This window comes from Theropithecus gelada, chromosome 15 (assembly GCF_003255815.1).
Source record: "Theropithecus gelada isolate Dixy chromosome 15, Tgel_1.0, whole genome shotgun sequence".
NCBI classification, from domain to species: Eukaryota; Metazoa; Chordata; class Mammalia; order Primates; family Cercopithecidae; genus Theropithecus; species Theropithecus gelada.
In genome coordinates this window covers 83,667,670-83,693,241 of record NC_037683.1, presented here as the reverse complement: position 1 = coordinate 83,693,241, position 25,572 = coordinate 83,667,670, and the positions used below count along the sequence as shown (strand labels likewise).

The following is a 25,572-nucleotide window of genomic DNA, read 5'->3' as shown; positions in this document are numbered from 1 at the left end:
AGGATAAGAACACAGATGTGGCAGCGAAACAGACTCTTTGAAAAATGTCTGAAAATAGTATTCAACACATGTTAGCTGTGATTATTACTATGGATTTATGTCACCAGCAAGGAGGCTGTTGAATGACTTTATTTACTCACTACATATTATAACCCCCTTACTAGGTAGCAGATACTGTGTGGAGTCTTGAAGATACAATCTTCACTCCTTAATTCAGCAAATGTAACTGTAGCTCTGGACAAAAATAATGCTTTGGAGGAATTATGCCTGGCCTAGTATGCAGCTGAGTAGGTCAACATCTTGAAATCTTCCTTCCCCGATGTTTCAGCTCTGTTTAGGAATTTCCTCCACTATAGGCAATTAATCATAAATAGAATTTGATTTGCAAAATTTTATTATAAAATTTTATTTTCTCCATAAACCTCAGGATATGTATCTTGTGTAGCTGAGAATTTTTTGTTTTCTTTGCATTCAGAAAGATAAAGCTCTTAACAGATTAATTTATGAGTTTGGACACTCTTGAGTGGGAAACCCTCCCAACTTCAGGGAAACAATGGACTTTTGGCTACACAAAGTAGTTAAGAGGTATGAGCCTTTGAATCAGACCAGCCTCTTAAATTCCTCTGTTTAACAGATACAAAATCATGAGTAATTTCTTCACTCTTTTGAGACTCTGTTTCCTTATCTGTGAAAGACTAAAATATTTCCATCTTACCGAAGCAGGAAAGACATTCATTCATTCAAGTATTTTTTTTGTTGCACACTTACTATTCCAGACACTTTCTGGGTACTGAGAATACAAAAGTAAACAAAACAGCAAGAAATCTTGTACTCTGTTAGGATATGAGTTTACATTCTAATGAGATAAAAAATTGAGATTGTCTATGTGAAATAAAGCATGCTATAAAAATTATTGTATGCGTGGAGAAAAGGAAAATTAAGAGAAAAAAGTAATAATTATTGTATTAATGTATAGAGTGCTTATGTCACTAATAAAAGACTTAAGCATTTTGTTGTGGCAGAGTAGAGATTCAAATTAGAATCTGTAGTTATGTAGTGAAGATACTCTGATGAAGACAAATAATGTAGAAATGAGTTAATTGCTAGTGAAAAGATTTTCAAATTATTTTTATTAGGTAATTTTATAATTTCATAATAGCTGTTAGGATACACAAACATATATATACAATTTTCTAAATAAGTAAATAAAAAGCAGTTTAGTATATCTGCCTGAATGTGTAGTATTCAAAATCTTACCAAAACATTTATTATAAAAATCAGTAAAATTGTTTAACACATTTATAAAAATTGCTGGGTATGTATACATAAACATTTTAAGCTTGCTTTACAAAAAAGAGTTCAATTTCTATCCATGTGCGCATAGTGACTTCAAAGGTAGTTCAAAGGGGGAATAAAGAAGGTAGCATTGCCTTGTAATACATCATTAATTAATACTGACTTACCTTTGGACATTCATGAAAAATCCTTTGTTATCACATATGGTGAAAATATTAAAAATTAATACTCCATTTCTATGAATAAAACATAGAAAAGAAGACTTTATTTTTCCAGACTAACTCATTAGCATGAAAGACTGCATTCATTCTGCAGATATTACTGACAGCCCATATTATTTACTTTAAAAATATTTACGATACTTAAAATTCAAAAGGAAACCCGCAAGACCTATTTTTCTCCCAATACATTCACTGAATGCAGATTTAAATGAGCGCATCTCATTTTGATTGTGCCCTTTGTGTTCTTTAAAATGACTACAATATAGTACATTTGTATTTTTAACTGGTACCAAAATTAAGATGAATGATCTATGCAAAACCAGTAGCCTGTATTTCTAGTAACAGTTGTCATATGCAAAAAGAAAAAGCCCTGAGTCAGTATGTTTTTGCAAAAGTAATGAAGGAGGGTGCTCTAAAGTCATTTTATAACTTATAAAATTGTTAAGACTGTCCAGTATTCATTTGCTTTGTTTTCATTTTGATTGAAGAGGTATGATTTTCGTCTAGTTAATCCAATTCAGATCATTTCTTAATACTCAATTTCATTTAAGTCCTCAGAATGTCCTGATGATTGTTGAGTTGTATCTTCCATTTCTGTCAGGAAAGATAAATATACAATAACAGTATTTATTATAGAAAAACATTTAATTTGTATTCTTGTAGTTTGAAACAGTATCGCAAAGTCCATTTTCAGTCAAGCTTATATAATTGGGATAAATATTACCTCCACAGGGTCCTGCCTGAAATTTAACGTCATCAATGGCGATATCACTTCTTATCGATACTCCTCGAATGGCTTCAAAAATAATCTGAAAGAATAATATGTTTGAATTTAGAAGTAGAATCATCCTGATAATACAGTGCTGGTCAGGGCAAATCCAGGCTTTGTAGATATGAAAACTTAGATTGCTCTTGAGGATCCCTTTAAGGAAAAGGATACCAAATTACAAATTGAAATCTAGAGATTAAAGATAATATTTATTTGGAACTTAAAGAAACAATAAATTACTGAAGCCTTGAAGATTCAGGTCCCTGTCTTCTGAGATCTCTTTACCAATTTCCCAGAAATGCTTGCCTAGAAATGCTTCCTGGTGGTAACCTGGTTTCCTCTTCCCAGTTGGAACACTCTGCTGCCAGCATCCCCCAGCACTCACAAAGGGTCTGTGAAAGTGAGGTGCTCAGAAACTTAAATTTCCCATAGCACTCTGTAAATCTACGTCTGATACTGCTACTAGGTGGAAACATTTAATATGACTGATGATACCCATGTGTGAACAGAAAAGTATAATAATGAAGTTTACCAAAGATAAGGGTTCACTTATGTTAAATACCACAACATCAAAGACACAGCTCAGGCAGAGGAGAGAATCCGTTTTATAACTTTAGATTCTGAGAAGAAAATAACTGATCAGATATTGTGGTTGTAGGAAAAATAGATAACCAGCTCTAAGGCTGTCCCAACAATGGTTAATAAATTACTGAATGGTCCACGGAGGCCCATGGGTAATGAAAGTTGTTCAGAAGACACATTTGCTCTATTCATTTTATAAGCAAATGAGTCTTCCTTGGAGTAGTGTATAATTTAAATTAAATTTTTAAAAGCCCATAAATTTTATTTAAACCCTCCCTAAAATTAAAACAAAGAACATAAATTAATTAATATGTTTATAAAGTTACTTGAAATTAATGTTTCAAAGAAGCTTTAATGACAGACTAGTGGCAAAATACTGTTAATAAAAATTCTTTTTTTTTTTCTTTTTATTATACTTTAAGTTCTAGGGTACATGTGCACAACGTGCAGGTTTGTTACATATGCATACATATGCCATGTTGGTGTGCTGCACCCATTAACTCATCATTTACATTAGGTATATCTCCTAATGCTATCCCTCCCCCCGCCCCCACAATAGGACTCGGTGTGTGATGTTCCACTTCCTGTGTCCAAGTGATCTCATTGTTCAGTTCTCACCTATGAGTGAGAACATGTGGTATTTGGTTTTCTGTTCTTGCGATAGTTTGCTGTCACTGATGGACATTTGGGTTGATTCCAAGGCTTTGCTATTGTGAGTAGTGCCGCAATAAACATACATGTGCATGTGTCTTTATAGCAGCATGACTTATAATTCTTTGGGTATATCCCCAGTAATGGGATGGCTGGGTCAAATGGTATTTCTAGTTCTAGATCCTTGAGGAATCGCCACACTGTGTTCCACAATGGTTGAACTAGTTTACAGTCCCACCAACAGTGTAAAAGTGTTCCTATTTCTCCACATCCTCTCCAGCACCTGTTGTTTCCTGATTTTTCAATGATTGCCATTCTAACTGGTGTGAGATGGTATCTCATTGTGGTTTTGATTTGCATTTCTCTGATGGCAAGTGATGACAAGTATTTTTTCATGTGTCTGTTGGCTGTATGAATGTCTTCTTTTGAGAAGTGTCTGTTCATATCCTTTGCCCACTTTTTGATGGTGTTGTTTGTTTTTTTCTTGGAAATTTGTTTGACTTCTTTATAGGTTCTGGATATTAGCCCTTTGTCAGATGAGTAGATTGCAAAAATTTTCTCCCATTCTGTAGGTTGCCTGTTCACTCTGATGGTAGTTTCTTTTGCTATGCAGAAGCTCTTTAGTTTAATTAGATCCCATTTGTCAATTTTGGCTTTTGTGGCTGTTGCTTTTGGTGTTTTAGACATGAAGTCCTTGCCCATGCCTATGTCCTGAATGGTATTACCTAGGTTTTCTTCTACGGTTTTTATGGTTTTAGGTCTAACATTTAAGTCTCTAATCCATCTTGAATTAATTTTCGTATAAGGAGTAAGGAAAGCATCCAGTTTCAGCTTTCTACTTATGGCTAGCCAATTTTCCCAGCACCATTTATTAAATAGGGAATCCTTTCCCCATTTCTTGTTTTTGTCAGGTTTGTCAAAGATCAGATGGTTGTAGATGTGCGATATTATTTCTGAGGGCTCTGTTCTGTTCCATTGGTCTATATCTCTGCTTTGGTACCAGTACCATGCTGTTTTGGTTACTGTAGACTTGTAGTATAGTTTGAAGTCAGGTAGCATGATGCCTCCAGCTTTGTTCTTTTGGCTTAGGATTGTCTTGGCAATGCGGGGACTTTTTTGGTTCCATATGAACTTTAAAGCGGTTTTTTCCAATTCTGTGAAGAAAGTCATTGGTAGCTTGATGGGGTTGGCATTGAATCTATAAATTACCTTGGGCAGTATGGCCGTTTTCACAATATTGATTCTTCCTATCCATGAGCATGGTATGTTCTTCCATTTGTTTGTGTTCTCTTTGATTTCACTGAGCAGTGGTTTGTAATTCTCCTTGAAGAGGTCCTTTACATCCCTTGTAAGTTGGATTCCTAGGTATTTTATTCTCTTTGAAGCTATTGTGAATGGAGTTCATTCCTGATTTGGCTCTCTGTTTGTCTGTTACTGGTGTATAAGAATGCTTGTGATTTTTGCACATTGATTTTGTATCCTGAGACTTTGTTGAAGTTGCTTATCAGCTTAAGGAGATTTGGGGCTGAGACAATGGCGTTTTCTAAATATACAATCATGTCATCTGCAAACAGGGACAATTTGACTTCTTTTCCTAACTGAATACCCTTTATTTCTTTCTCTTGTCTGATTGCCCCAGCCAGGACTTCCAACAGTATGTTGAATAGGAGTGGTGAGAGAGGGCATCCCTGTCTTGTGCCAGTTTTCAAAAGGAATGCTTCCAGTTTTTGCCCATTCAGTATGATATTGGCTGTGGCTTTGTCATAAATAGTCTTATTATCTTGAGATATGTTCCATCAATACCGAATTTATTAAGAGTTTTTAGCATGAAGTGCTGTTGAATTTTGTCAAAGACCTTTTCTGCATCTATTGAGATAATCATTTGGTTTTTGTCTTTGGTTCTGTTTATATGCTGGATTACGTTTATTGATTTGCATATGTTGAACTAGCCTTGCATCCCAGGGATGAAGCCCACTTAATCATGGTGGATAAGCTTTTTGATGTGCTACTGGATTCGGTTTGCCAGTATTTTATTGAGGATTTTTGCATCGATGTTCATCAGGGATATTGGTCTAAAATTCTCTTTTTTTGTTGTACCTCTGTCAGACTTTGGTATCAGGATGATGTTGGCCTCATAAAATGAGTTAGGGAGGATTCCCTCTTTTTCTGTTGATTGGAATAGTTTCAGAAGGAATGGTACCAACTCCTCCTCCTTGTACCTCTGGTAGAATTCGGCTGTGAATCCATCTGGTCCTGGACTTTTTTTGGTTGGTAGGCTATTAACTGTTGCCTCAATTTCAGAGCCTGCTATTGGTCTATTCAGGGATTCAACTTCTTCCTGGTTTTGTCTTGGGAGAGTGTAAGTGTCCAGGAAATTATCCATTTCTTCTAGGTTTTCTAGTTTATTTGCGTTTATAGTATTCTCTGATGGTAGTTTGTATTTCTGTGGGGTCAGTGGTGATATCCCCTTTATCATTTTTTATTGCGTCTATTTGATTCTTCTCTCTTTTCTTCTTTGTTAGTCTTGCTAGCAGTCTATCAATTTTGTTGATCTTTTCAAAAAGCCAGCTCCTGGAGTCATTGATTTTTTGGATGGTTTTTTGTTTGTCTATCTCCTTCAGTTCTGCTCTGATCTTAGTTATTTCTTGCCTTCTGCTAGCTTTTGAATGTGTTTTCTTTTGCTTCTCTAGTTCTTGTAATTGTGATGTTAGGGTGTCAATTTTAGATCTTTCCTGCTTTCTCTTGATTTAGTGCTATAAATTTCCCTCTACACACTGCTTTAAATGTGTCCCAGAGATTCTGGTATGTTGTATCTTTGTTCTCATTGGTTTCAAAGAACATCTTTATTTCTGCCCTCATTTTGTTATGTACCCAGTAGTCATTCAGGAGCAGGTTGTTGAGTTTCCATGTAGTTGAGTGGTTTTGATTGAGTTTCTTAGTCCTGAGTTCTAGTTTGATTGCACTGTGGTCTGAGAAACAGTTTGTTATAATTCCTGTTCTTTTACATTTGCTGAGGAGTGCTTTACTTCCAACTATGTGGTCAATTTTGGAATAAGTGCGATGTGTTGCTGAGTAGAATGTATATTCCGTTGATTTGGGGTGGAGAGTTCTGTAGATGTTTATTAGGTCCACTTGGTGCAGAGTTGAATTCAATTCCTGGATGTCCTTGTTGACTTTCTGTCTTGTTGATCTGTCTAATGTTGATAGTGGGATGTTAAAGTCTCCCATTAATATTGTATGGGAGTCTAAGTCTCTTTGTAAGTCTCTAAGGACTTGCTTTATGAATCTGGGTGCTCCTGTATTGGGTGCATATATATTTAGGATAGTTAGCTCTTCCTGATGAATTGATCCCTTTACCATTATGTAATGGCCTTCTTTGTCTGTTTTGATCTTTGTTGGTTTAAAGTCTGTTTTATCAGAGACTATGATTGCAACCCCTTGTTTTCTTTGCTTTCGATTTCCTTGGTAAATCTTCCTCCATCCCTTTATTTTGAACCTGTGTGTGTCTCTGCATGTGAGATGGGTCTCCTGAACACAGCAAACTGATGGGTCTTGACTCTTTATCCAATTTGCCAGTCTGTGTCTTTTAATTGGACCATTTAGTCCATTTACATTTAAGGTTAATATTTTTATGTGTGAACTTGATCCTGTCATTATGATATTAGCTGGTTATTTTGCCTGTTAATTGATGTAGTTTCTTCCTAGCATCGATGGACTTTACATTTTGACATGTTTTTGCAGTGGCTGGTACCTGTTGTTCCTTTCCATGTTTAGTGCTTCCTTCAAGATCTCTTATAGGGCAGGCCTTGTGGTGACAATCTCTAAGCATTTGCTTGTCTGTGAAGGATTTTATTTCTCCTTCACTTATGAAACTTAGTTTGGCTGGATATGAAATTCTGGGTTGAAAATTCTTTTCTTTAAGAATGTTGAATATCGGCCCCCACTCTCCTCTGGCTTGGAGAGTTTCTGCCGAGAGATCTGCTGTTAGTCTGATGGGCTTCCGCTTTGTGTGTAACCCGACATTTCTCTCTGGCTGCCCTTAACATTTTTTCCTTCATTTCAACTTTGTTGAATCTGACAATTATGTGTCTTGGAGTTGCTCTTCTTGAGGAGTATCTTTGTGGTGTTCTCTGTATTTCCTGAATTTGAATGTTGTCCTGCCTTATTAGGTTGAGGAAGTTCTCCTGGATGATATCTTGCAGAGTGTTTTCCATCTTGGTTCCATTTTCCCTGTCACTTTCAGGCACACCAATGAGATGTAGATTTGGTCTTTTTACATAATCCCGTTTTTCTTGGAGGCTTTGTTCATTTCTTTTAATCTTTTTTTCTCCACACTTCTCTTCTCGCTTCATTTCATTCATTTGATCTTCAGTCGCTGATAGTCTTTCTTTCAGATGATCAAGTTGGTTACTGAAGCTTGTGCATTTGTCACGTAGTTCTTGCATTATGGTTTTCATCTCTATTGGTTCTTTTAAGGACTTCTCTACATTGATTATTCTAGTTAGCCATTCGTCAAATCTTTTTTCAAGGTTTTTAGTTCCTTTGCACTGGTTACGTAGTTCCTTCTTTAGCTCTGAGAAGTTTAATCAACTGAAGCCGCCTTCTCTCAGCTCATCAAAGTCATTCTCCGTCCAGCTTTGTTCCGTTGCTGGTGATGAGCTGCATTCCTTTGGAGGGGAATTGCGCTCTAATTTTTTGAATTTCCAGCTTTTCTGCACTGCTTTTTCCCCATCCTTGTGGTTTTATCTGCCTATGGTCTTTGATGATGGTGACGTACTGATGGGGTTTTGGTGTGGATGTCCTTTCTGTTTGTTAGTTTTCCTTCTAACAAGCAGGACCCTCTGCTGTAGGTCTGTTGGAGTTTGCTTGAGGTCCACTCTAGACCCTGTTTGCCTGGGTATCAGCAGCAGAGGCTGCGGAAGATAGAATATTGCTGAACAGCAAGTGTTGCTGTCTGATTCTTGCTCTGGAAACTTCATCTCAGGGGTGTACACTGTCGTGTGAGGTGTGAGGTGTCAGTCTGCACCTAGTGGGGGAATATCTCCTAGTTAGGCTACTCAGGGGTCAGGGACCCACTTGAGCAAGCAGTCTGTCCGTTTTCAGATCTCAACTTCCGTGCTGGGAGATCCACTGCTCTCTTCAAAGCTGTCAGACAGGGGCGTTTACCTCTACTGAGGTTTCTGCTGCTTTTTGTTTACCTATGACCTGTCCCCAGAGGAGGAGTCTACAGAGGCTGGCCGGCCTCCTTGAGCTGTAGTGGGCTCCACCCAATTCAAGCTTCCCGGGAGCTTTGTTTACCTACTTTAGCCTCAGCAATGGCAGGCGCCCCTCCCCCAGCCTTGCTGCCACCTTGCAGTTAGATCTCAGACTGCTGTGCTAGCAATGAGGGAGGCTCCGTGGGCGTGGGACCCACTAGGCCAGGTGTGGGATATAATCTCCTGATGTGCCGTTTGCTAAGACCCTTGGTAAAGCTCAGTATTAGGATGGGAGTTACCCGAATTTCCAGGTGTCGTGTGTCTCGATTTCCTTTGGCTAGCAAAAGGAATTCCCTTCCCCCTTGTGCTTCCCAGGTGAAGCAATGTCTCGCCCTCCTTCAGCTCTTGCTGGTCAGGCTGCACCTGCGGACCAGAGCCAACTGTCTGACACGACCCAGTGAGATGAACCCAGTACCTCAGTTGAAATTGCAGAAATCACCCGTCTTCTGTGTCGCCCCTGCTGGGAGCTGGAGGCTGGAGCTGTTCCTGTTTGGCCATCTTGGGCATGCCCCCCTGTTTATAAAAATTCTAAGGTCCAACTTGTGATGGTGTATTTTAGGTGTCAACTTGACTGGGTTAAGGGATACCCACATCGCTGGTAAAGTATTATTTCTCAGTATGTATGTGAGGGTGTTTCTGAAAGAGATTGGCGTTCGAATTGGTGGACTGAGAAAGGAAGATCTGTCTTCACCTAGTGTGAGTGGGGACTATCAGATTGCTTGAGGATGCAGATAGAACAAAAAGGCAGAGGAGAAGCAAGTTTTCTCTCTCTTCTGTAACTGGGACACCCGTCTGCTTCTGCCCTTGGACATCAGAACTCTAGGTTCTTCAGTCTTCAGACTTCTGGAACTTCAGACACTGGAATACCAGTGGCACCCTAGTTCTCAGGCCTTTGGTTGCAGACTAATAGTTACACCATCAGCTTCTCTAGTTCTCAGGCCTTGGGATTTGGACTGAGCTATGGTACCAGCTTTCCTGGTTCTCCAGCTTATATGTAGCATATTATGGGACATCTCAGCCTTCATAATTATATGAACCAATTTCCTTAATACATCCCCTTTCATATCTCTCTCTCTCTCTCTCTTACCTTCTGTGTCTGTCTCTCTGTTTCTCTCTCCTCTATTGGTTCGGTTTCTCTGGAGAATCCTGATTAATACACAACCCTAAATGAGAATCCAAATAAATGGCAAGAAGAGGGAAAAAAATGTCCTAACACATCTAGATAGGAGTGCAGATAATAAGACTTTTGGTTCTCTGAACAACAATAAAATCTGTTTTTTTGGCCTTCAAGTCTGTAATGAAAAGAATAATAAACAAAATTACCTGAAGGAATTATATTCTGAATAGTCTATGATTTGGCCAAACACTTGATTTTATACAACTTTCTCCTCTGAATTTTCTTAGTACAGTAGTGATCACCATTTTATAGTACTATGATTTCCCCCGTGTATTATAAATATGTAGGAGTACCTCTTCTTTTTCTACATTGACAATAGGATTAAGCCAACTTATCTTTGCACTTTAAGACTAACCAAATCTATCCAAATCAAATAGCTACTGAACAAATACTTGTTTATTTAGATAATAAACATAACAAAGGTAGGATTAAATAAGATAATATATGTCCTTGGTTCCCAAAGTGTGTGCTGAGGTACCCCAGGGTGCCCAAGTACATTCACGGGGTGCTGTAGATAGTTTGAAATTTTAAGGGAAACAAGGCAGTATTCAATACTTAGCAGACACCATGTGAACTGCTAGCTCAAGGTCAAAGTTTTAACATGGGATTGACCTATATTCCTTTTGATAACATGTCTTCATTGAGCTGAGTTTTTTGGTAGCTGCTGCAATTAAAAGCAAGCATTGTGTAGAAATCAATGTGGAACATAAAATAAGGGTAGTGTATCCAATCTGATTCCAAGTTGGGAAGTTTGTGCCCAACAGGTATATACATTCTATTAGTACATAATTTTGGTTAAGAATTAGATAAAATATTTTTATTTTAAGTATTTTTTTCAAATGGCTACTAAGTTGTTAGAACATAAATACTGAAGTTTTTTGAATCCAAATACTTAATATATGAAACTGTTAGGTGTTTCTTTTGGTCTTGGGGCACCAAGAAAAAATTACTATGGGCATCATAAACCGGAAATTGTGGAGACCTGAGCCTTTTTTTTTTTTTTTTTTTTTTGAGACAGAGTCTTGCTCTCAGACTGGAGTGCAATGGTGGGATCTCAACTCACTGCAACGTCTGCCTCCTGGGCTCAAGTGATCCTCCTGCCTCAGGCGCCCAAGTAGCTGGGGCTATAGGCATGCACCACCACACCTGGCTAATTTTTGTATTTTTAGAGGACAGAGGGTTTTTCCATGCTGCCCAGGCTGGTCTCAAACTCCTGGGCTCAAGAAATCCCCCCACTTCAGCCTCCCAAAGTGCTGGGATTATAGGTGTGAGCCACCACACCTGGCCAACTTGAGTCTTAGAGCTGAGTATGCAGTGCATAGAAATTCCTAGTAACTGTTAGGCAGTATAATTAATTATATGACAGATGTAAATATTTCAGTAAGCTGGGAATTTGTATAACGCTTTATTTCAATGGCATCAAAATCTAAGAAATCAAGGAGGAAATGTCATGAAAGTGGGGGAGGAGCGGCAATCAAGGAATCCAAAGGAAATAGAATGATTTTGTGCTTTTGATCAATAGTGAGTCAGTTTCTGCTTAGCACTAATAAATCCCTTAGGAGGGAGCATGACTAAAAATTTGCCATTTGATGCATTTCTTTTTCCCACAGGGATAATCTAATGAGTGGAATGCCTTCAGGAGGCCACCCACATATTATCCCCAAAGGATCAATCTCAAATGGCAGCAGTACTACCACACTCTAAATACCATCTCTACCTGCCCACTCCCATTGATGCTGTACACATTTACTTCCCTAACTCTGTTCTCTTCCCTGAACTCATCTCATATCCTATTATTTACTTATACCCATTTGGATTTCTAATAGACATAAAAACTTAACATTTCCCCCCAGGAGTCTATTAATTTTCTTCCTGCACACACTGTCCTTACTCCAGGTCTGCTCTGTCTCAAGTCTTCCTCATCTCAATAAATGATATCTGAATTCATTATAGCAATTGCTCAGGCCAAAAGCTTTGGAGTCATCTTGATATCTCCCTTTCCCTCAGACTCCACATTCTATACATAAGAAGTCTTGTGGGCTTCTGATGACATCTGCTCACCTCTGCTGCATAGTCTATGCCACCACTCCTTTTGCCAGGACTACTGCAGCAGCCCCCAAAGTCTCCTTGTCCCATTACAGTATACTTTTCACATAGTAGCTGGAGTGATCACTTCAAAATCAGATATTACTTTAAAGCTGTATGATGACTTCTTACCGCTTTTGGGATAAATTTCAAACTCTACCACATCTTCTAAGGATTTTCATGATTATCACAATACTTCTTTGACCTCACCACCTGATCAACTTGACTTCTTCTTCCTCTTATTTCCCCTCCTCTTCTTATTTTTAATTGATAAATCACAATTTTATACCTTTATGGGGTACCATGTGATATTTATTATGTATATACATAAGCACACAAAATGTGGGATGATTAAATCAAGCTAATTAACATATCCATCACCTCACTTATTTATCACTTTTTGTGGTAAGATGTGAAGTCTACTCTCTTATTTTGAAATATGCAATACATTATTGACTACAGTCATCCTCTGTTCAACAGATCTCAAAAATATATTCCTCCTGTTTATCTGAAACTTGTAGCCTTTGACCAACAACTCCCATGCCCTCCTCCTGCTTCCCCCAGCCTCTGGTAACCATCATTCTACTGTCTACTTCATGAGCTCAGTTTCAGCTTGACTTCTTCGTAGCACTTATTATCTGATGTTACACACACTCTCTCTCTATATATACACACATTCATATATATACATATACACATATACATATGTGTATATACATATATATACACACACATATATGTATGTGTGTGTATATATACATATATTCATATATGCATATATACACACCCATGTATATACATACACACACACACATATATATGTATTTATTTGTTGTTTGTTTGGCTTGATTTTTTTTTAGAGAAAAGGTCTCAATATGTTGCCAGGCTGATATCAAACTCCTGGCCTCAAGCAATCGTCCCACCTTGGCCTCCCAAAGTGCTGGAATTACAGATATGATCCACTGTGCCCAGCCTTGGCTTGCATTTTCTGCCTCCTCCCCACTAGAATGTAAACTCCAAACAAATAAGAACTTTATATATTATATTCATTGCAGTATCTTCAGCACCTAGAATAGCAAATGGACAATACATATTTATTGAGATGAGATATTTTGATCTCAAACAACAGGAGCTCAATCTGGATGCCTGATGTGGCTATTGAGAATACCAGTTCTGCCATGGTGATACGAATTAGTGACTAGGGAGACTTAGGTGAGAATATATTGTTAGAACAGTGATAATATCTTATTTTGATACTTTAAGGTTTATAAAACCCTTTCACATACATAATCTCCTTTGATTCTCACTCTAACTCTGGCAATGCCAGCACAGCTGACTAGGAATTATTACCCCATTTTGAGAATGTATAAACTTTCTCAGACAGTAAAAGATATCTCGAAAATCATGCAGTGCTTGTGACCATCAGGCCAATGAGGATTATTTTGGAATTTCTATGGTGGGAGGCAGTGTTAGAACAGTGGTTTAGGGATACAAACTTTGGAAGCATGGAGATCTGGTTCTTATTCAGCCACTTACCAGCCAGACATTTACTTTTCCCCACCTGTAAAATGGGGCAATAGGATCAGTTGAAAGAACTTATGTACAGCTCTTAGCACTGTAAGTGCCTGGCATGTAGCAGTTGGCTGATCTATGTGCATATGGGTGTATCTGTTTTATTAGACACTAGGATGTTTTGGGGCAGCTAGTTCAGCCTGGTCTCCCTGCCATCATTTGGATTCCTGAGGGAATCACTAACCCAGAGGAGATTCTTATCTGTTCCATTCTAAGCCAAGGGGAGACCTCTCTTCAAAATAAGAGAGGATTCTGGAGTCTTCTTCCCAAATTGTGAACTGGAAGTCTCCAGGGCTATTCTGCATCATTTGAAGAGCCCTAGATGCCATTTCAGATGCCACACTACTCTGTACTCAAAAAATATTTCAAATAACTACCTCCCCAGTAAGTCTGTTATATGCAAGGCCATGTGTCTGATCCCCAAGGCCTAGATGCTGAGAAGTTACCTGTCCCCAGAACTCAAATCTTAGAGCACTTGTGCATCAGCATCGCTTGAAAGTTAAACAAAAAAATCAGTGCTCAGGTGTCATCCCCAAAGATTTAGATTCATTTAGTTTAGCATAGAGATTCTCTATCTTTAGCATACATCAGATTCACCTGGAGGGCTTATTAAAACAGATTTCTGGGGCCCCCAAATCCTCAGTTTCTGATTCATTCATTTTAAAGTGGGGCCTGAGAATTTGCATATTAAGTTAATTTGCATTTCAGGTGTTGCTGATGCTGCTGGTACCTGGACCACACTTTGAGAACCATTTGAATAGAGAAGGAGTACCCTAATAGCCTAACAAAATTAATCCATCATCTCTGAATGATGATCAATTATATTAGTAAGTTCCTGAGCCATCCACTTTCTTCTTTTGAACAGACATTAAATCACTATAAAATTATTCCTGAAGCTACCTGTTATTCTTTGCCAAATGTCTAGACAGTTTATCCATGTTGGGATAATGGGCCTCTCCCAGATAATGGCTCATCTTCCCTGTCATTTGCTCTTTAACAATGTAGCACCTTTGATTGCACTGCAACTTAACCATCTGAGCTTCTGCAATTCCATCCCATTTATATCTGTAGAAAATTATTTTTGGTCATAGGTTAGTGCAAAATAAAACTCTTAATTTGGATCTCTCTTCCCAGGAAGATCTGGATTTAGACTAGGCAGCCAGTAGTTAAAGACAAAGAGTGCTGATCCAGGAGGTTTCTCAGTCAGAAGTAAGAATGAATAGGAAGGTGTGCCTTTAGTTGGAGGTCACACTTGAGAATTCTACAGAGCAATTTTAAGAACAATCAGAAATCTGAAGGTTATCTCCCACAGCTTTCTGGAGCTTTGGCCCATGGTAGACAGGTAAAATCTGTGGCTATCAGAAGGCAGGTGTGGTTCTCCAGGCTAGACTGGCTGTTCAACCCCTACCTACTAGAATTTAAAAGGATGTTTCCTATTGCTGCCCAGATTCCTTTATGATAGAGAACATCTAGGATGGACGTCTTCTATAGCACATGAGAGGACCTGGGGGAGACCGAGGACTGAGGATCAAGTCTCTGTTTCTTTTGCATCAATGCAGTGATGGAGGCAGAGGCATTAAAACAAACAAACAAAAAAAACTTTGGACCGTACTAACTGTTAAATAGAGGCTTAAGACAAAAGCTCTTACATGTATGTGGGTAATGAGTAAAAGATGCAGCTGCAACTAATTAGCTAATACCATATTTAGAAGAAAAGAAGACTTGGTTTTGGAGATTTGTATGATACATAGAAATATACTTGACACCCATAATGTATCAAGACAAAAATAGATATACTTTTATCATAGAACTGCAAAAAAATCACTTTATGCATAAATTCTCAAAACTTTCTCTCCCTGTCACTGCTTAGATTTAATCAATGTATAAACTAATTATGTTTACTTCTTCTTAATCCTGCCTTTATCTACGACTCTGAAAAAGAACAAAATATTATCTTTGGTAGCAAGAATAAGAAAGAACATCCGAAGCTCCTGCATGTTTTCCATTGCTTAGTTCTTATCTCTCTTGGCTTACCCGGTGTTGCCTCTCACAGCTGTATTCAATCAGTGCTCGTAGCCAGGAAATGCTCTGTTCACCTCTTCTCCTCCATAAGAGAGACTCTTCACTGTCTTCTTCCTTTTTCAGATAAACACTCAGCAGGCCAGTTCCCCCTCCATACATGTGGTAGAAAAAGGTCAAGCAGTGTTTTCCGGAGACTCCTCGCAGAGGCCTGGACAAGAGGCGTGCTTTTTGTCCATACACCATGTGGGAGGCCTCAATGTACATGTAGTAGCCTTGAGGTGAATGCAAAAGCAGGTATTGTTAAAAAGGACACAAATTACATTTTCTCCCTCCATAGTGTTCTTTCAGAGTGTCAAGTCAAGATGACCTGACAAAGTACTGATAAAGGGTTTTATAATTTTGAAGAATACATATTATCTAAGGAAAATAAGTTACAAAAATGAGACCAGCAAAATGATTTCTTAAATGATTTATAATTCAGTTTAATTTGTATCTTGTATAGAGGTAATTAATATACCAGTATTATGCCACTGATACAGTGGTTAACACATCAGAATTTATATTACTCATTCATGGACAATATTCTAAAGCTTCCAGACGTTGGTTTGGAGAGAGAGAGAGAATGGGTTTTGTAGTCAGGTAAATCTGGGTTCAAGTCTTGACTCTAATATTTGTTGTCTATGTGATTCTGGTCTAATGAATAATCTCTGAACTTACATTCATCTTTTTAAGATAAGGGTTAATACCTGTGCTACAGAATTGTATTAAGTAACATAATGACATACACTCACATGTCATGCATATTCCATTATTTGTTTCCTGTCCTGCTCAGTTTCTAAAATGGTTTGTGTCACCTTTTTTTTAGTCTTGAAAACATATTCTGTAATATTCTAAAATTGCCTTTCCAATTTCCTTTTCTAATTTTATTTTATTGCTATTTTAAAATTTATTGGTTTCAGGCAGAAACAGGATTAGTCGGCATGAAGATAGGGCAGTGGTGTGCTGCAGCCAACTTCCATGGGCTTCCAATAGCCCATTGTATGCATCCTCTTTCAGCTCCAAGTGACTTCACATTGGTAGCCGGAAATGGACCATGATGGGACTATTTATACCACAGAAACTGGACATGTATACAAGTCAGCACATCCTTCCCAAAGAGAGCCAGTTGGTGTTAAACAATCACTATCATGTCACTGAAGTAAAACTATATATGAATAGTAATGCAAGAGATCTTTTCTAGAGTAGTTCACTGGTAATATAATTCTGTGCATCTGAGGCCCATTTTAAAAAAGGCCCTGAATTCTACATCAGTAGTTGTTAACCTTTGATCACTTGATGAAAAGTTTAGACCTCCGCTACTTGAAAAATATACAAAGAAAGTTTGCATACAACTTTGTTGCTTTGTTTGGTGTTACATATGTGTTTGGAATGAATGTATATGTCTCCCCAAATTCATATGTTGAAGCCCTAACCCTAGTGTGATAGTAATTGGAGATGGGGCACTGGGGAGCTAATTAGGGCTAAACGAGGTCATGAGGTTGAAGCTCTCCTGATGACAGTAGTGCCCTTATAAAAAGAGACACCAGGGAGCTTGTTCTCTCTCTCTCTCTTCAGGTGCACACACCAAGAAAGGCCATGTGAGCACACAGCAAGATGTTGCCTGTCTGCAAGCTAGGAAAAGAGCCCTCACCAGGAACTAAAACAGCTGGCACGTTGATGTTGGACTTTACAGCCTCCAAAACTGTGATGGGTAAATTTCTGTTGTTTAAACCACCTAGTCTATGATATTTTGTTATGGCAGCCCAAGCAAACACCAACGTTTTGCCAATTTTGATTTGTTTTTTACATATATGATGTAAAAAGTAATCTTTACAAAGTATCATATGTCTCATTTCATGCAGAAATTGGTGACCAAATCAACAGGAAAAATAAAGAGATCCCAAATAATATATGCAAATGAAATGGTTTCTTTATAGTTCGAAGTTTAATTGATGAATTCTAATCATTTCCAAAAATATGGCAATTGAGATATCCCAACAAGAATTGGTTGGAAGTCCCCTCTGTGTGCCTGAGAGGTCTTTCTCCATTCTCTTTTTCTTATTTCTACAAACACAAATCTGAGTTCTGTAGGCTTATTAAAACAGTGGGAGAAAGCATCATTGGTCTTAATAAATTGTGTGCACTGTGCAACCCCTTCCCCCAGTGTTTTACTCTATAAAGTTTTCACCCTGCAAAACTGGGCTGACTCACAGGATGTGGCCTGCATCAACCAGTCACATCTAAGGAATGATGTTGCCCCAAAGAAGCAGAATCAGAGCAGAGTTCTGTATCTGTCACTTCAGGTTGCCTGTTATCAAGGCATGCTGCCACCAAAGGCTCCACTAGCTGGGGATTCCTGAATGCAGTGAACAAGTAGAAATCAAAACCTCCTTTAGGATACTCTAAAGACTACATGTATTTCAGCCCAGTTCAAAAGTAAATTTTAATTAGAAGGCTAATTGATTTAAATAAGAAATCAAAATTATGGGAGTATCTTTGATCTGGTATGTTACATTTGACATCCAGTCAACTTCAACTTTTCGTCTCATTGGCAGTAGTTTCATCCAGATGCAGGCTTAAGGGAAATGGCATAGCTGCCAACTTTCCCATGATCTGCTTAAAAATAATAGCAAAAATCCTGTCAGTGTTCTGGAGTGCTCACCAATGACATCCTCATTACAAAATCCAGTGGTCAGTTTTCAGTCTTTGTCATTTCTGTACCATCAGTAACATTGGACATAGTGGTTTACCACTTCAGAAAGTAGAATTACATTCTTACCTTGGCTTGCAAGACACTGTATTCTCCTGCCTTTTCTCCTCCCTCACTGGTCACTTTTTGCCAGTTCCACTCTCTCTTTTCTGACCTCTTGACCCTGGAGTACCCCAAGGTCCAGTTTTTACTTCACTATTCTTACTACTTTGATGATCTCATCTTGTTTCAGGGCTTTAAATACCAAATATTTTGTTATATCTCAGATTTAAATTTTCAACCTTTTTGCTGAAATCTAGACTCATTCAAACTGTCAAATCAGGTAGACATCTCACACTGAACATATTCGAAACTCAACTTCCTAACAGCCTGAAGTAGACTGAATGTTCAGTTGTTCACACCCGAAACCTGTGAGTTGCACACCACTACTCTCTTTCTCTGCTTCTCCACATCAGGGCTATCAGGAATTCCCATTGGCTCTACCTTTAAAATATATACAGAATCCAGTCACTTCTCTTCTTATTGCCTCCACTACTATCATCCTGGTCCAGGCTGCTATCATTTCTCGCTTGGATTAATGCAACAGCTTCCCAACTACTCTGTCTGCTTCTACTCTGGTCTCCTGCAATCTCATCTCAAAACTGTATTCATGGCCGGGCACGGTGGCTCAAGCCTGTAATCCCAGCACTTTGGGAGGCCGAGACGGGCGGATCACGAGGTCAGGAGATCGAGACCATCCTGGCTAACACGGTGAAACCCCGTCTCTATTAAGAAATACAAAAAACTAGCCGGGCGAGGTGGTGGGCGCCTGTAGTCCCAGCTACTCGGGAGGCTGAGGCAGGAGAATGGCGTGAACCCGGGAGGCGGAGCTTGCAGTGAGCTGAGATCCGGCCACTGCACTCCAGCCTGGGTGACAGAGCGAGACTCCGTCTCAAAAAAAAAAAAAAAAAAAAAAAAAAACTGTATTCATAGTGCTCCTTCTAAAGCAAAAGCAAAATTGTAACCACTCATTTAAATCCTTCCTTTGGCTCAGCATTTCAGAGTAAAAGCTGAAGTCCTTACAATTAGCTTTATATAGCTATATATATAATCTATCTATATATATATAATTATATAGCTATAGCTATATAATCTCCCACCTATTCTCTTACCTCTCTCATTCCTACTGGCTTTCTCCTCACTCACTGTGTTGCTTGGCCACACTGGCCTTTGTATTATTCCTGGAATATGGCAGGTATGCTGCTGCCTCAAGGCCTTTGTGTGTGCTAACCCTGGGTCTTCCTCTAGATATTCTCAGGTCTCACTCTCTTACCTCCTTTAAGTCTTTGCTCAGATGTTACCTTTTCTATTAGACCTGTTTTGACTATACTATTCCAAATTGCAATCCCTTTTCCCTGGCACTCCTCATTCCCTATACCCTAATTTAATATGTTTTCCATAGTTAACTGCCTCTTAATATACTGTATAATTTTCTTATTTTTATGTTTGCCTGTCTCTTTCCTTTAGAATTCACAAGGGCGAGATTTTTTTCTTGTTTAGTTCACTGCCACGTTCCCAGGTCCTATAACAGTGCTTGGAACATAGCAGACGCTCATTAATATCTGTTGAATGGATGAATGAATGCATTTTTTTCCCCACAGCTCTAAGCACAAACCAATTTGACCATTTCTAGGGCACATGGCTCCACCACAGTCACTCCAAATGTGGGAAGTTCTTGGCAATGAGATATTCACTTGACTATGATGCTTCAAGACAAACTAGAGCAAATCCAAGTTGTGGTAAAATTAAAGTCTTATCAAAGCAAATCATCTCAAACAAGTTCTACACTATCAGAAGTATTTTTAAAATGAACACGTAAGATAATTCTTTGAGTTCATTACCTTCATTCTTTCACTGGTAAGCAAATTGGTCCACAAGAAGCACGGGTTTTTGCACATTCTGTGATGAAAGGAACCTTCTTCTTTTGTACATATTTTCTTTAACATTTTCTAACTTAAGTTAGGTCAATGTAAACAATAATACAGATATACATAATCCTAACAGAAGGGTGTGTCTAATTTAATTCCATGGAGAGAGAGATCAAGGCATGAAAATGACCATGGTATATCACTTAGCTATGTACAAAGGAATCCCATGCTATCCTACACATAAGTTAGTAGCATGGTAGATGGAAACAATACCCTAATACATTTAACTTAAAAAACATTTCCTCCCAAAAGTCATTTTTAAGACAAGAAAAAAATTTTCACACCTGGCTTTGGAGCTCTGAAAAGGCCCACTTGAATCCCAAGTAAAGGACCTTAGCTATAGATGAACTTCTCAATAGCGGGGAAAAGCTCCTCTGAAGATGCTGTCACTGGGGACCTGGAAAGTAGAGACTAAGGGCCCTGAAACATGAAGTGTTTTCAAAATGGAAGGGAAGCAATGAATTAAACATGAGAGAGATGACCTAAGAATTGTCTTTTGTTTAGGGATGATGATTGTGCATTCCTACTGGTAACAGTACAAGTCTTGACCAGGATTATTCTGAGATTCTGGAAGAGAGGAAAACTCTTAATTATCCCCAGGATCATTTGATTGACTTCTTTCTTTCATGGGCACAATGGACTAATTCATTTACTTTGTGAAGGTTAAGCACTAGTCTGGTTGCCCAGTTCTTCCCAACAGGTTGGGACTCTAACTAAATCAGGGATGGTCTGCACAGCCTCCTCTAACCATCTGTTCTTTGGAGCACACATACCTCTACAGATGTGACTCCTGAAGTCTACTATGCTTTCAGTTTATGCACCTCTGGGCCACAGGTATCAGGCTGAAACTATTCACTAAGGTTTCCAGTTCCAGAAACCTTTGTATTTAGTACCATAAAATATGAGGAGGAGGTTCCAAGATGGCCAAACAGTTCCAGTCTACAGCTCCCAGCGTGAGCGACACGGAAGACGGGAGACTTCTGCATTTCCAACTGAGGTACCGGGTTCATCTCACTGGGGCTTGTTGGACAGTGGGTACAGCCCATGGAGTGTGAGCCGAAGTAGGGTGGGGCATCATCTCACCTGGGAAGTGCAAGGGGTCAGAGAATTCCCTTTCCTAGCCTAGGGAAGCCGTAACAGATGGTACCTGGAAAATCAGGACACTCCCACCCTAATACTGCGCTTTTCCAACAGTCTTAGCAAACGGCACACTAGGAGATTATATCCCGCCCCTGGCTTGGAGGGTCCCACAGCCACAGAGCCTCCCTCACTGCTAACACAGCAGTCTGAGATTGAACTACTAGGCAGCAGCGGGGCTGGGGGAGGGGCGTCCACCATTGCTGAGGCTTGAGTAGGTAAACAAAGCAGCTAGGAAGCTCGAACTGGGTAGAGCCCACTGCAGCTCAAGGAGGGCTGCCTGCCTGCCTCTGTAGACTCCACCTCTGGGGGCAGGGCATAGCTGAACAAAGGCAGCAGAAACTTCTGCAGATTTAAACGTCCCTGACAGCTTTGAAGAGATAGTGGTTCTCCCAGCACAAAGTTTGAGATCTGAGAATGGACAGACTGCCTCCTCAAGTGGGTCCCTGACCCCTGAGTAGCGTAACTGGAAGATACCTCCCAGTAGGGGCCGACTGACACCTCATACAGCTGGGTACCCCTCTGAGACAAAGCTTCCAGAGGAAGACTCAGGCAGCAACATCTGTCGTTCTGCAGTTTTGCTGTTCTGCAGCCTCTGCTGGTGATACCCAGGCAAACAGTCTGGAGTGGACCTCCAGCAAACTCAAACAGACCTGCAGCTGAGGGTTCTGACTGTTAGAAGGAAAACTAGCAAACAGAAAGGACATCCACACCAAAACCCCATCTGTACATCACCAGCAAAGACCAAAGGTAGATAAAACCACAAAGATGAGGAGAAAACAGAGCAGAAAAGCCAAAAATTCTAAAAATCAGAGCACCTCTTCTCCTCCAAAGGAATGCAGCTGCTCACCAGCAACGGCACAAAGCTGGACGGAGAATGACTTTGACGAGTTAAGAGAAGAGAGCTTCAGATGATCGGTAATAACAAACTTCTCCAAGCTAAAGGAGGATGTTCAAACCCATCGCAAAGAAGCTAAAAACCTTGAAAAAAGATAAGACAAATGGCTAACTAGAATAAACAGCATAGAGAAGACCTTAAGCGACCTGATGGAGCTGAAAACCATGGCACAATAACTACGTGATGCATGCACAAGCTTCAGTAGCCGATTCGATCAAGTGGAAGAAAGGGTATCAGTGATTGAAGATCAAATGAATGAAATGAAGCGAGAAGAGAACTTTAGAGAAAAAAGAGTAAAAAGAAACAAAGCTTCCAAGAATTATAGAACTATGTGAAAAGACCAAATCCACGTTTGATTGGTGTACCTGAGAGTGACGGGGAGAATGGAACCAAGTTGGAAAACACTCTTCAGGATATTATCCAGGAGAACTTCCCCAACCTAGCAAGGCAGGCCAACATTCAAATTCACGAAATGTAGACACGAAAGACCCTTCAAAACATCAGTGAATCCAGGAGCTGATTTTTTGAAAAGATCAACAAAATTGATAGACTTCTAGCAAGACTAATAAAGAAAAAAAGACAAAAGATTCAAATAGACACAATAAAAAATGATAGAGGAGATATCACCACCGATCCCACAGAAATACAAACTACCATCAGAGAATACTATAAACACCTCTATGCAAATAAACTAGAAAATATAGAAGAAACGGATAAATTCCTGGAAACATATGCCTTCCTAAGACTAAACCAGGAAGAAGTTGAATCCCTGAATAGACCAATAGCAGGCTCTGAAATTGAGGCAATAATTAATAGCGTACCAACCAAAAAAAATCCAGGACCAGATGGATTCACAGCCAAATTCTACCAGAGGTACAAAGAGGAGCTGGTACCATTCCTTCTGAAACTATTCCAATCAATAGAAAAGGAGGGAAACCTCCTTAACTCATTTTATGAGGCCAGCATCATCCTGATACCAAAGCCTGACAGAGACACAACAAAAAAAGAGAATTTTAGACCAATATCCCTGATGGACATCGATGCAAAAATCCTCAATAAAATACTGGCAAACCAAATCCAGCAGCACATCAAAAAGCTTATCTACCATGATCAAGTTGGCTTCATCCCTGGGATGCAAGGCTGGTTCAACATACACAAATCAATAAACATAATCCAGCATATAAACAGAACCAAAGACAAAAACCACATGATTATCTCAATAGATGCAGAAAAGGCCTTTGACAAAATTCAACAGCCTTTCATGTTAAAAACTCTTAATAAACTAGGTATTGATGGGACATATCTCAAAATAGTAAGAGCTATTTATGACAAACCCACAGCCAATATCATACTGAATGGGCAAAAACTGGAAAAAATCCCTTTGAAAACTGGCACAAGACAGGGATGCCCTCTCTCACCACTCCTATTCAACATACTATTGGAAGTTCTGGCCAGGGTAATCAGGCAAGAGAAAGAAAGAAAGGGTATTCAATTAGGAAAAGAGGAAGTCAAATTGTCCCTGTTTGCAGATGACATGATTGTATACTTAGAAAACCCCATCGTATCAGCCCAAAATCTCCTTAAGCTGATAAACAACTTCAGCAAAGTCTCAGCATACAAAATCAATATGCAAAAATCACAAGCATTCCTATACACCAATAACAGACACACAGAGAGCCAAATCATGAGTGAACTCCCACTCACAATAGCTTCAAAGAGAATAAAATACCTAGAAATCCAACTTACAAGGGATGTGAAGGACCTCTTCAAGGGGAACTACAAACCACTGCTCAATGAAATAAAAGAGGACACACAAATGGAAGAACATTCCATGCTCATGGATAGGAAGAATGAATACCGGGAAAATGGCCATACTGCCCAAGGTATTTGATAGATTCAGTGCCATCCCCATCAAGCTACCAATGACTTTCTTCACAGAATTGGAAAAAACTACTTTAAAGTTCATATGGAACAAAAAAAAAAAAGCCCGCATTACCAAGACAGTCCTAAGCCAAAAGAACAAAGCTGGAGGCATCATGCTACCTGACTTCAAACTATACTACAAGGCTACAATAACAAAAACAGCATGGTAGTGGTTCCAAAACAGAGATATAGACCAATGGAACAGAACAGAGGCCTCAGAAATAATACCACACATCTACAACCATCAGATCTTTGACAAACCTGACAAAAATAAGAAATGGGGAAAGGATTCCCTATTCAAGAAATGGTGCTGGGAAAACTGGCTAGCCATATGTAGAAAGCTGAAACTGGATCCCTTCCCTACACCTTATACAAAAATTAATTCAGGCCGGGCGTGGTGGCTCAAGCCTGTAATCCCAGCACTTTGGGAGGCCGAGATGGGCGGATCACGAGGTCAGGAGATCGAGACCATCCTGGCTAACCCGGTGAAACCCCGTCTCTACTAAAAAATACAAAAAANAGATTCTTGCATTACCACCAGGCCCTTCTTCAGAAAAGAAATCTATGGTAGAACCTGGGTATCCACTTACACAGCCCAGGTCTTAATCTCAGCAATCATTCATTCATTCCTGCCACACAGTGACTCATGCTTTATTTCTCCCTCAGACTTCAGATGAACTCAGAAGGCCAGGGAACAGAGGTCAGCTCTATCCCCAGATGCGATGCTTAGCACAATCACTTCTTTCCTTATTGCCGCAGAAAGTGACTCCCCACAGGCCTATGCTTATTTGTCGTAAATATCTGGAGTTATCCCATACCCATTTTTTCTATGCTGAGGAAAAAGAAACATTCAAACAAATCCACCTGCTTACTGAGATGTATGTTACAATCTGTTTTGGCCAGATGGTCATTTGTTGGAAAATTCTGTTGGTACTGTGTGGAAGAACACAGGGCAGAAAGACATAAAATTGATTTGTTGAGTGGCTGCGGTGGCCCAGGCACAAAGATGTGTTTGGAGGACAGAACAGAACAAGATCTATGTGGTCCCTGCCCTCAGAGAACTCCCAGACCAGCTAGAAAACAAGATGATTCAAGGACTAGGGAGTTGTGGTGAGTGCTGTAATAGAAGGGGGTCATGGAAGTACATGAAAGGGAAATTAACTTAATCTAGGGGATGAGGGCCGGGCGCGGTGGCTCAAGCCTGTAATCCCAGCACTTTGGGAGGCCGAGACGGGCGGATCACGAGGTCAGGAGATCGAGACCATCCT

The 25,572-nt window shown here is 39.4% G+C and overlaps 1 protein-coding gene across 2 annotated transcripts in view; it reads right to left on the bottom strand.

Annotated features, from left to right (window-relative positions):
- Positions 1-1,104: 1,104 nt before the first annotated feature.
- Positions 1,105-25,572, bottom strand: part of MAMDC2 (MAM domain containing 2) — a 172,937-nt gene continuing 148,469 nt past the window's right edge. For both annotated transcript variants that reach the window (XR_003115923.1, XM_025359396.1), the window contains exons 12-14: positions 15,643-15,902; positions 2,242-2,326; positions 1,105-2,111 (exon numbers count right to left, since the gene is read on the bottom strand). Coding sequence is in view for 1 of the 2 variants with exons in the window: in XM_025359396.1 (XP_025215181.1) it covers positions 2,047-2,111; positions 2,242-2,326; positions 15,643-15,902 (410 nt within the window). In the remaining variant the exon portion in view is untranslated. The remainder of the gene's footprint in view (positions 2,112-2,241; positions 2,327-15,642; positions 15,903-25,572) is intronic.